Below are 12,163 nucleotides of genomic sequence, written 5' to 3'. Positions count from 1 at the left end.
AAATTTTTTTGAAGTATAATTGATATGCTAAATAGGAGAAAAAAATCTAATCAGATAAAATGCTCAATTAAACCGGAGAAGGCAGGAGAAGAGGGAAAGATTTTTAAAAAGAAACAAGTGTAATGAATAAAAAACAGTAACAACCATATTAATACTCGCTTTAAAAGTGAACGGTCTAGGGCTTCCCTGGTGGCACAGTGGTTGGGAGTCCGCCTGCCAATGCAGGGAACGCGGGTTCGCGCCCTGGTCTGGGAGGATCCCACATCCCGCGGACCGACTGGGCCGGTGAGCCACAATTACTGAGCCTGCGCGTCTGGAGCCTGTGCTCCGCAACAAGAGAGGCCGCGGTAGTGAGAGGCCAGCGCACCGCGATGAAGAGGGGCCCCCGTTTGCCACAACTAGAGAAAGTCCTCGCACAGAAACAAAGACCCAACACAGCCATAAATAAATAAATAAATAAATTTAAAAAGTGAGTGGTCTAGATTAAAATTAAAAGAAGGCGGCGGAACTGTCAAAGCAGGTAAAAAAAAAGACATATAACATATAATTATATGTTGTCTATAAGAAGCCCATTTTAAACACGAAAACACAGATAGATAAAAAATAAAGGGAGGAGGGGCTTCCCTGGTGGCGCAGTGGTTGAGAGTCCGCCTGCCGATGTAGGGGACACGGGTTCGTGCCCCGGTCCGGGATCCCACATGCCGCGGAGCAGCTGGGCCCGTGAGCCATGGCCGCTGAGCCTGCGCGTCCGGAGCCTGTCCTCCGCAACGGGAGAGGCCACAGCAGTGAGAGGCCCGCGTACAGCAAAAAAAAATAACATAAAAAATAAATGAATAAAGGGAGGAGAAAGGCATACCATGCTGACACTAATGGAAAGAAAGTTGGAGTATCTATATCGATTTCAGACAAAGCTGACTTCAGAGCAAGTAAAATTATCAGGGACAAAAAGGGTATTAAATATGATAAAGGGATCAAGTCTATAAGAAAACACAAGGATCCTTACCGTGTATGCACCTAACAACAGAGCATCAAAATACATGAGACAGGGCCTCCCTGGTGGCGCAGTGGTTGAGAGTCCGCCTGCCGATGCAGGGGATACGGGTTCGTGCGCCGGTCTGGGAGGATCCCATATGCCGCGGAGCGGCTGGGCCCGTGAGCCATGGCCGCTGAGCCTGTGCGTCTGGAGCCTGTGCTCCGCAACGGGAGAGGCCACAACAGTGAGAGGCCCGCGTACCGCAAAAAAAAAAAAAAAAAAAAAAATACATGAGACAAAAACTGATAACACGGCACATTTTTGCAACAGCATTTGCTCACTTCATGTCTTGGTGTCATATTTTTGTAATTCTCGCAACATTTCAAACCTATCATTATTATATTTGTTATGGTGATCTGCAATCAGTGATATTTGATGTTTTGACTACGACTTGCTGAACTCATATGATGGTTGGCATTTTTTAGCAATATTTTGTATTAATGTGTGTACATTGTTTTTTAGACATAATGCTATTGCACACTTAACAGACTATATTGCAGTGTAAACATACTTTTATATTCACTGGAAAACCAAAAAAATTGTGTGACTTTTATTGCACCATCCACTTGATTGCGGTAGTCTGGAACCGAACCTGCTGTATCTCTGAGGTGTGCCTGTATATTAACTGCCACACTTTTTGTACTTTTATGCTTTTTCTTGGGGATTTCACTGTTTAAAATGGCCCTCAAGCATAGTGCTGAAGTGCTGTCTAATGTCCCTAAGTGCAAGAGGGCTGTGATGTGATGCCTTTATAGAGGAAGCGTGCTACATGAACTTCATTCAGCACGAGTCATAGTGCTGTTGGCTGAGTTCAGTGTTTATGAATCAACAGTATATATTAAATAAGGTGTCTTTAATCAGAAACACACATAAAACAAGGTTATGTATTCATTGGTTGATGAAAATGTCGTGACTAGAGGCTCCGAGGAAGCTAACTCTATTTCCCCTAGGAGCAATGGTTTGTTATTCCCTAATTCAGCGTTCTCAGCTACTTTATAGAACTACCATGGATGATGAGAATTGGCTCATCATATATGCATATATTTGCACATATGAAATTTATAGTATATTTTCTAAACAGGCCAGGGGAATAGGCCAAGGAAAGACTGTGTCAGTGGAGACTAGTGTGTCTCAAGAGACAGAAAGCAGCCATGATGGTTGAGAGTGAAACGTTAGGCATGATTCCTGCAGTGGCTGTGGAGGTGCAGACAGCCAGGCACAGCTAGATGAAGACTTGCTGTTCATTTTATGAGCCTTTATTACATGCCAGGGTGGGAGGCAATGTAGAGGAGATTTGGGGACTTAGTGACATGGAGGACTAGATCGTCTATGCTTTCCTCTCTAGAGCTCTTCAAGGACCTACTGTCTGAGTCTGGGGGTTTGGACAGGTGCTAGTACTGTCAGGGAAGAAAAATGAGGTGGCTGGCTGGGCAGAGGGCAGTGGGGGCTGCAGCGGCCTGTAAGGAGAGGTGGGGGGTGAGGCTCGAAAGGCTGGCAGATCAGCAGGGCCAGAGCAGAGTGAGGTCTGGAAATAGTTGCCTCTGTATGACTTATGGGGCATGTGCTGGCTGGAAGAAAGGAGCTTGGACTTTATGCTGGAGGAAATAGAAGATTTCTAGGCAGGAGAGCAACACAGTTTCTGCTTTAGAAAGACCACTCTCACCACAGGGTGGTTCAAAAAAGACAGGAGAGAGTGAAAGTGCAGGCAGAGAGATGAGTGAGAACTCGATTGCAGTTCAGGCCAGAGATGGTGTGTGTTGGGGGGGTGGGGGTGGGTAGGGGTGGAGATTACTTAGGAGGTAAACTGATTGGATTCAGTGGCCGACTGGGAATAGAGGCTGTGGAAGGGGAAGCATCTGCTGTGAGGCCTGTGCTCAGGCACACATGTCTGGGCTGAGAAGGCTTCTGTAGGAAGCAGTTTTGGGCCAAGTCATAGAGGGGTTTCTCAGCCAAAGGAGGCAGGGAGAGGCCCCTTAGGGTCTGGAGTCCACTCACCACCAAAACCTCAGTCTCCCAGGACTGAAATACATAACTGTGGTTGTTTTAAAATATATCTAAAAAGTCTTTGGTCTTCCTCCAAAAGGTGAAGCAGCCTCAAAGAGAGCCTGAGCTAGAAGCAACCAGCTATGCTTTTGCTAGGTTCCTGACCCTCAGAAACTATGAGATAAAGAATGTTTGTTGTTTTCAATCTGAGAAGTTTTGTGGTAATTTGTTACACCTCAGTAAATAGCTAACATATTAGCTATTTGGGTTGGCCAAAAAGTTCGTTTGTTTTCTTCTGTAAGATGGCTATAGTAGCGCTTAGTTGTCTTTAACTTCATTCGAAACAGTTTTGTTAGATTGTATTGCGACAGCGGTCATATCAGCGTGCAAAAAAACCTATCAAAATTGGTGAATTTTTGTGTAGCCATTTTATTTTACTTTTTAAAAATTTTTTTAAATACATTTATTTATTTAGGTTTTTTTTTTGGCTGCGTTGGGTCTTCATTGCTGTGCGTGGGCCTTCTCTAGTTGCGGCAAGCGGGAGCTACTCTTTGTTGTGGTGCATGGGCTTCTAATTGCGGTGGCTTCTCTCGTTGGGGAGCACGGGCTCTAGGTGAGTGGGCTTCAGTAGCTGTGGCACACAGGCTCAGTAGTTGTGGCTCGCGGGCTCTAGAGCGCAGGCTCAGTAGTTGTGGTGCACAGGCTTAGTTGCTCCGCAGCATGTGGGATCTTCCTGGACCAGGGCTCGAACCCGTGTCCCCTGCACTGGCCGGCGGATTCTTAATGACTGCGCCACCAGGGGAGTCCCTGTGTAGCCATTTTAATATTGGAGAAGGAAGAAAACCCCAACATTTTCAGCATATTATGCTTTATTATTTCAAGAAAGGTAAAAACGCGAGTGAAACACACACAAAAAATTTGTGCAGTGTATGGAGAAGGTGCTGTGATGGATCGAACGTGTCCAAAGTGGTTTGCGAAGTTTTGTGCTGGAGATTTCTCACTGGATGATGCTCCGTGGTTGGGTAGACCAGTTGAAGTTGATAGCGATCAGACAGAGAAGATTAATTGAGAACAATCAACGTTATACCACACGGGAGATAGCTGACATACTCAAAATATCCAAATCAAGCGTTGAAAATCATTTGCACCAGCTTGGTTATGTTCATCGCTTTGATGTTTGGCTTCCACATAAGTTACGTGGGAAAAACCTTCTTGACCGTATTTCTGCATGCGATTCTCTACTTGAACATACAGAAAACGTTCCATTTAAAAACCAAATTGTGATGGGTGATGCAAAGTGGATACTATACAATAATGTGGAACGGAAGAGGTCGTGGGGCAAGTGAAATGAACCACCACCAACCACACCGAAGGCCAGTCTTCATCTAAAGAAGGTGATGTTGTGTATATGGTGGGATTGGAAGGGAGTCCTCTATTATGAGCTCCTTCTGGAAAATCGAACGAGTAATTCCAACAAGTACTACTCCCAATTAGACCAAATGAAAGTAGCACCTATCGAAAATTCTTTTGGAATTAGTCAACAGAAAACGCATAATCTTCCCTCAGGATACCACAAGACTGCATGTTTCTTTGATGACCAGGCAAAAACTGTTACAACTTGGCTGGGAAGTTCTGATTCATCTGCCATATTCACCAGACATTGCACCTTTGGATTTGCATTTATTTCAGTCTTTACAAAATTCTCTTCATGGAAAAATTTCCATTCCCCAGAAGACTGTAAAAGGCACCTGGAACAGTTCTTTGCTCAAAAAGTTAAGAATTTTTGGGAAGACGGAATTACGAAGTTGCCTGAAAAATGGCAGGAGGTAGTGGAACAAAACGGTGAATACGTTGTTCAGTAAAGTTCTTGGTGAAGATGAAAAATATGTCTTTTGTTTTTACTTAAAAACCTAAGGAACTTTTTCACCAACCCGGTTCTAACTACTGGGATGACCAAACTCTACCTTCTGAGACCTCCCATCCCCTCGCCTCAGGAAACAACGCCGATTTCACTGACAGGAATCATCGGACAGCAGCACCTCAGACTCCTGTCCTCTCAAGCAGCACCACGCACCCGGGTCCTCCTGACGCCTGTGATGCGGGACAAGGAGCGGCGCATGGTGGGGGTGTCGGCCTTGGGCAGGGAGCGCAGAAGGGCAGGTAGATGGTGCCCACGTCGGGACGCCAGCAGGTGCGCGGGGTCTTCCTGTTTCTGAATCCCCTCCAGGTCCTCCCCTCCCCTGCCCCAGCCCCTCTGGGCCCTCACCACACAGCAGCATCTGGGTAAGGCCGCGTCACTCCTCGGATGGATGAACGTCCCTCAGTGCTTCCACTGCGCTTACAACAGAAGCCGCCTCCCGCTGCGGTCCAGGGCCCTGCAACTCCCCCACCTCGCCTTGCACCTCGGCCCCCGCCCTCCTTTCCGCTGCCGGACCAGCCCCTCCAGGGCTGCTACTGGACTTTGCTGACCACTCGCCACCCCGTTGGGGCCACTGTTATTCACAGCGCCGCTCTGGGTGACAGCTTTTCATGTCTGTTTACCTGCTTTTCCCTCCCCACTAGCAGGTGAGCTTTAAGGGCACATTCCCTCGTGTAGGCGTCGTCCTTTCATCCCGAGCAGTATCTGCAACATAGTCAGTGTTGGGGAGGGTCTCCCGCCCACCGCGCTCCGAACGGCCCGGGCCCCGCCCACCGCGGCCCGCCCACAGCGCTCCGGAAGGCCCGGCCCCGCCCACCGCGCCGCCCGCGCCCTGCGGAACTCTGCTACGCAGACGTGTTTCGCGGGGAGCGAATTCGGCGTCGGTACCGAAGCCCTCCCTCCTCAGGGTCTGGCTGCGGCTGCAGCGCATGGCGGTGAGTGCTGCGGTGAGGGCGCACCGGTGGCGGGGCCTTGGGCCGTTGGTGGCTCCTCGTGACCTTCTTACTGTCCCCCTTTCTCCAGGCTCCAGGACATCCTGCTCGGGAGACATCGGCAGCCCCAGGTACTGCCCACGCACCCCGCAGCCCCCGGTTCCCCCCGCCGCTTCCCGGCGCCCCGAGTCCTTCCACTGTAAGGCCCTATCCAGTCTGTCTGCTTAGGGCACCCTACGTGCAGTGACGCTGCCTCCAGGGCCAAGAAGCAAAAGAAGAAGAAGAAAACCCGGAATGGGGCCTCTGCAGCGAATGGAGGCGGGAAGGCCACAGAAACGCCGGCCCCAGAGGAAGCCCCCCTAAGTGCGGAGGCCCAGGCAAGGGCGGGCCTTAGTCGGGAAGGGTGGAGCCTCGGGGTGCATTCTGGGTGGGAATCCGCCTGTGGGTGTAGTCTCGGATTTGCGGACTTAAAGCGGGGAGAGGATGAGACGGGGCGTTTTGGGTTCCTGTGGGATGGGGCTGGAGGCCGCGGGGTCCAGGTGCCCTCTCACAGCCACTATCCCCGATCCACCACAGGCGGAACAGCTGGCCCGGGAACTGGCCTGGTGCGTGGAAAAGCTGGAGCTGGGGCTGAAGATGCAGAGACCCACCCCTAAGCAGAGTGAGGGGCCTGTCTGTAGAGTTGCGGGGGGCGGGGGCGGGTGAACGGTCACAGTCCTGTGGCCTGCAGGTGTTCCCAAGGGATGGAATCGTTACTTTTGCGGTAGGACAGTTGGAGGTGAGCATAGAGAAGGTTACTAGTCCTGTGTTTTCATTTGCAGAGGAGCAAGCTCTTGGGGCAATCCGAACCCTGCGGAGCCAAAGAACCCCCCTGCCCCGGAAGAGGCAGCTGATGCGCTCCTTGTTCGGGGACTACAGGGCTCAGATGGAAGCCGAGTGGTGCGTGGCCCTGCGGGCTCTCAGGACTGGTGAGGATCTGGGAACTGGTTGGTGCACACCTGCCTAGGTCAAGGGGGCGGGGAGGAAGAGCCTGGGCAGTGGAAGGAGGAAGCCCAGAGCAGTAGGGCTGGCGGGGGTAGAAGATGGCTCAGGAAAGCGTCAGGGAGCAGGGAGAGAGAAAGCCTGGATCTCAGGAACACAGAATTTGGGCTTGGACCAGGGAGGCAGGGGCAGGAGAGTTAGTGAATCTCTCTGTGATTCTCAACGGGGTGTGATGATAGTGTGATACCTTATAATTTTGAGAAGTAAGTCAGTTAATTTTTACAATGGGGATAGAGTTGTATGGGCACAGTTAGTATTAGCCATTATCATTCAATTCTGATACGGTCTCTCTCCTCCCATACAGCTGCCCACTCAGTCCAGGTGCAGCCTGTAGGTGAGGCCGCCAGAAAGAAGAGCCGAAGGGTCTGCAGGCCTCGTCTAACAGGGCGAGCCAAGGACACCCTAGACACTCCTGATGAAGAGTTTAGGTTCAATTTCTTTTAGCCTCTTCCCCATTCTGGAATGGTCCTCCTCTGCATTTGGTGCAGGGGTTTGTCTTGAGTGCAGAGCTTTTCAGGAATGCTCTGTCAGACAGATGTGGGGTTGCCCTATCCCTGGCTGGTCAGTGAATCTGGTGCCATGGCTGTTGGACAGATGCATGTTGGGTACCGACCTGACTGTCAGACAAGCCCAGGACCCCATTTATAGGTTTTCAGCTGAAATGTCTCTCCTGCCAGAAGAGGGAGGTCCATTCAGAAGTTTCTACAGTAAACTGAAGTGAGTGTTTAGCATGTTGTAGAAGGACTCTTTTAACAGGCTTAGGAGCAGACTAGTAGATGTTGGAAATAAGGGTTAGTAGGGAAGCTACATAGTTATACACTGGTGCTCACTTATGGAAGGATGTTCTGTCAACTGGTGTAGAGCTCCACGCCATTGTGTCACATTGCCGTAATAAAAGTATTCCTCATAAAAATGGAAGAGTGAAAGCGAGTGTTAACTGTCTATATAGATGAGGTGGTGTGTGGTACTGCTGGGTCCAGGCTCTCACCCCAGTGCTTGGTCTTTCGTCTATATTGCCTTCATTCCTGAGCAGGTATCATCCTTGGGGAGCCATCGTAGCCCCCAGCAGCCCAGGCTTTGTTCTGAGGAGCAGGTAGCTTCCTGCCCTAAGAATCCCAGCCAGACACCAGCATTGAGCCTCAGTGGACAAGCTCTGATGCCAGCTGCTCCAGGTGATAATCCCAGGCCTTCTGCATTAAGTTGGGTTTTCAAGGGGGCTTAATCCTCTTCAGTGGTTGTGATGCCATCTTTGGTGGTGTCTCCCAAACTTGCAGACTAGACTAGATAGATACCTGGAGCCCACCTGCCTACTCAACGTCTCTTATTTTGCTGTTTCACCGGCATTTCAAACTTGACGTGTCCAAAACATCTGATAAGTCCCTAAATCTCCATTTGTTTTCTGCTTTTCAGTGAATGGCCCTACTGCCCAACTAGTTGATCCGGCCAAAAATCTGTGTCACCTCTGCAAAAGGGGTTCGTGGATCCAATTCCAATGTGTGTGCGTGTTTGTGTCGAGGGTTCCCGACGCCAACAGCAATTCTTGGATGTCAGCAGCGTGTCCAAGAATGCAACTCAATTCTGACACTGTCTACCCAGAGATGGAATCAGATTCCACAGGAAAAGTGCTCAGTCCCACAAGACCGCCCTCCACTTCACATGCCAGTCACGAGTCCTATAGTTGTTCCCTATACTTCTGACAACTGGCTATAAATCAGGTTCCTGTGACCCCGTTCTTTTTTTTTTTTTTTTTTTTTACATCTTTATTGGAGTATAATTGCTTTACAATGGTGTGTTAGTTTCTGCTTTATAACAAAATGAATCAGTTATACATATACATACGTTCCCATATCTCTTCCCTCTTGCGTCTCCCTCCCTCCCACCCTCCCTATCCCACCCCTCTAGGTGGTCACAGAGCACCGAGCTGATCTCCCTATGCTATGCGGCTGCTTCCCACTAGCTAGCTATTTTACGTTTGGTAGTGTGTATGTGTCCAAGCCACTCTCTCACTTTGTCACAGCTTACCCTTCCCCCTCCCCATATCCTCAAGTCCATTCTCTAGTAGGTCTGTGTCTTTATTCCTGTCTTACCCATAGGTTCTTCATGACTTTTTTTTTCTTAAATTCCATATATATGTGTTAGCATACGGTATTTGTCTTTCTCTTTCTGCCTTACTTCACTCTGCATGACAGACTGTAGGTCCATCCACCTCATTACAAATAACTCAATTTCGTTTTTTTTTATGGCTGAGTAATATTCCATTGTATCTATGTGCCACATCTTCTTTATCCATTCATCCGATGATGGACACTTAGGTTGTTTCCATCTCCTGGCTATTGTAAATAGAGCTGCAATGAACATTTTGGTACATGACTCTTTTTGAATTATGGTTTTCTCAGGGTATATGCCCAGTAGTGGGATTGCTGGGTCATATGGTAGTTCTATTTTTAGTTTTATAAGGAACCTCCATACCGTTCTCCATAGTGGCTGTATCAATTCACATTCCCACCAGCAGTGCAAGAGTGTTCCCTTTTCTCCACACCCTCTCCAGCATTTATTGTTTCTAGATTTTTTGATGATGGCCATTCTGACTGGTGTGAGGTGATATCTCATTGTAGTTTTGATTTGCATTTCTCTAATCATTAATGATGTTGAGCATTCTTTCATGTGTTTGTTGGCAGTCTGTATATCTTCTTGGGAGAAATGTCTGTTTAGGTCTTCTGCCCATTTTTGGATTGGGGTGTTTGTTTTTTTTGTTATTGAGCTGCATGAGCTGCTTGTAAATTTTGGAGATTAATTCTTTGTCAGTTGCTTCATTTGCAAATATTTTCTCCCATTCTGAGGGTTGTCTTTTGGTCTTGTTTATGGTTTCCTTTGCTGTGCAAAAGCTTTGAAGTTTCATTATGTCCCATTTGTTTACCTTTGTTTTTATTTCCATTTCTCTAGGAGGTGGGTCAAAAAGGATCTTGCTGTGATTTATGTCATAGAGTGTTCTGCCTCTGTTTTCCTCTAAGAGTTTGATAGTTTCTGGCCTTACATTTAGGTCTTTAATCCATTTTGAGCTTATTTTTGTGTATGGTGTTAGGGAGTGATCTAATCTCATACTTTTACATGTACCTGTCCAGTTTTCCCAGCAGCACTTATTGAAGAGGCTGTCCTTTCTCCACTGTACATTCTTGCCTCCTTTATCAAAGATAAGGTGACCATATGTGTGTGGGTTTTGGGCTTTCTATCCTGTTCCATTGATCTATCTTTCTGTTTTTGTGCCAGTACCATACTGTCTTGATTACTGTAGCTTTGTAGTATAGTCTGAAGTCAGGAAGCCTGATTCCTCCAGCTCCATTTTTCATTCTCAAGATTGCTTTGTCTATTCGGGGTCTTTTGTGTTTCCATACAAATTGTGAAATGTTTTGTTCTAGTTCTGTGAAAAATGCCAGTGGTAGTTTGATAGGGATTGCATTGAATCTGTAGATTGCTTTGGGTAGTAGAGTCATTTACACAATGTTGATTCTTCGAATCCAAGAACATGGTATATCTCTCTATATATTTGTATCATCTTTAATTTCTTTCATCAGTGTCTTATAATTCTCTGCTTACAGGTCTTTTGTCTCCTTAGGTAGGTTTATTCCTAGATATTTTATTCTTTTTGTTGCGATGGTAAATGGGAGTGTTTTCTTGATTTCACTTTCAGATTTTTCATCATTAGTGTATACGAATGCCAGAGATTTCTGTGCATTAATTTTGTATCCTACTTTACCAGATTCACTGATAAGCTCTAGTAGTTTTCTGGTAGCATCTTTAGGATTCTCTATGTGTAGTATCATGCCATCTGCAAACAGTGACAGCTTTACTTCTTCTTTTCCGATTTGGATTCCTTTTATTTCCTTTTCTTTGATTGCTGTGGCTAAAACTTCCAAAACTATGTTGAATAAGAGTGGTGAGAGTGGGCAGCCTTGTCTTGTTCCTGATCTTAGTGGAAATGCTTTCAGTTTTTCACCATTGAGGACGATGTTGGCTGTGGGTTTGTCATATATGGCCTTTATTATGTTGAGGAAATTTCCCTCTATGCCTTCTTTCTGGAGGGTTTTTATCATAAATAGGTATTGAATTTTGTCGACAGCTTTCTCTGCATCTATTGAGATATCACATTGATTGATTTGCATACTTGATCATGGTGTATGATCCTTTTTTTTTTTTGTGGTACGTGGGCCTCTCACTGTTGTGGCCACTCCTGTTGTGGAGCACAGGCTCCGGACGCACAGGCCCAGCGGCCATGGCCCATGGCCCCACCGCTCTGTGGCATGTGTGGTCCTCCCGGACTGGGGCATGAACCCGTGTCCTCTGCATCCGCAGGTGGACTCTCAAACACTGCGCCACCAGGGAAGCCCGTGTATGGTCCTTTTAATGTGCTGTTGGATTCTGTTTGCTAGTATTTTGTTGAGGATTTTTGCATCTATGTTCACCAGTGATATTGGCCTGTGGTTTTCTTTCTTTGTGACATCCTTGTCTGGTTTTGGTATCAGGGTGATGGTGGCCTCGTAGAATGAGTTTGGGAGTGTTCCTCCCTCTGCTATATTTTGGAAGAGTTTGAGAAGGGTAGGTGTTAGCTCTTCTCTAAATGTTTGATAGAATTCGCCTGTGAAGCCATCTGGTCCTGGGCTTTTGTTTGTTGGAAGATTTTTAATCACAGTTTCAATTTCAGTGCTTGTGACTGGTCTGTTCATATTTTCTGTTTCTTCCTGATTCAGTCTTGGCAGGTTGTGCATTTCTAAGAATGTGTCCATTTCTTCCAGGTTGTCCATTTTATTGGCATAGAGTTGCTTGTAGTAATCTCTCATGATCTTTTATATTTCTGCAGTGTCCGTTGTTACTTCTCCTTTTTCATTTCTAATTCTATTGATTTGAGTCTTCTCCCTTTTTTTCTTGATAAGTCTGGCTAATGGTTTATCAATTTTGTTTATCTTCTCAAAGAACCAGCTTTTAGTTTTATTGATCTTTGCTATCGTTTCCTTCATTTCTTTTTCATTTATTTCTGATCTGATCTTTATGATTTCTTTCCTTCTGCTAACTTTGGGTTTTTTTTGTTCTTCTTTCTCTAATTGCTTTAGGTGCAAGGTTAAGTTGTTTATTTGAGACGTTTCCTGTTTCTTAAGGTAGGATTGTATTGCTATAAACTTCCCTCTTAGAACTGCTTTTGCTGCATCCCATGGGTTTTGGGTCATCATGTCTCCATTGTCATTTGTTTCTAGGAATTTTTTG

At 46.7% G+C, this 12,163-nt stretch overlaps 1 protein-coding gene across 5 annotated transcripts in view; it reads left to right on the top strand.

The window, feature by feature from the left end:
• The first annotated feature begins 5,736 nt into the window (after positions 1–5,736).
• Positions 5,737–12,163, top strand: part of LOC309791919 (UPF0488 protein C8orf33 homolog) — a 107,475-nt gene continuing 101,048 nt past the window's right edge. For 3 of the 5 annotated variants that reach the window (XM_082601115.1, XM_082601116.1, XM_082601114.1), the window contains exons 1-6: positions 5,760–5,869; positions 5,958–5,997; positions 6,095–6,243; positions 6,443–6,527; positions 6,688–6,834; positions 7,212–7,335. In XM_082601115.1, coding sequence (XP_082457241.1) covers positions 5,864–5,869; positions 5,958–5,997; positions 6,095–6,243; positions 6,443–6,527; positions 6,688–6,834; positions 7,212–7,335 — 551 coding nt within the window. In that variant the 5' untranslated portion in view covers positions 5,760–5,863. Of the gene's footprint in view, positions 5,870–5,957; positions 5,998–6,094; positions 6,244–6,442; positions 6,528–6,687; positions 6,835–7,211; positions 7,821–12,163 lie in introns of those variants that run through there. The other 2 variants (XM_082601118.1, XM_082601117.1) reach the window with 2 other exon arrangements.

This window comes from Mesoplodon mirus (assembly GCF_964341445.2).
Source record: "Mesoplodon mirus genome assembly, chromosome: 16".
Taxonomy (NCBI): domain Eukaryota; kingdom Metazoa; phylum Chordata; class Mammalia; order Artiodactyla; family Ziphiidae; genus Mesoplodon; species Mesoplodon mirus.
This window is presented reverse-complemented; position numbering and strand designations above follow the sequence as displayed.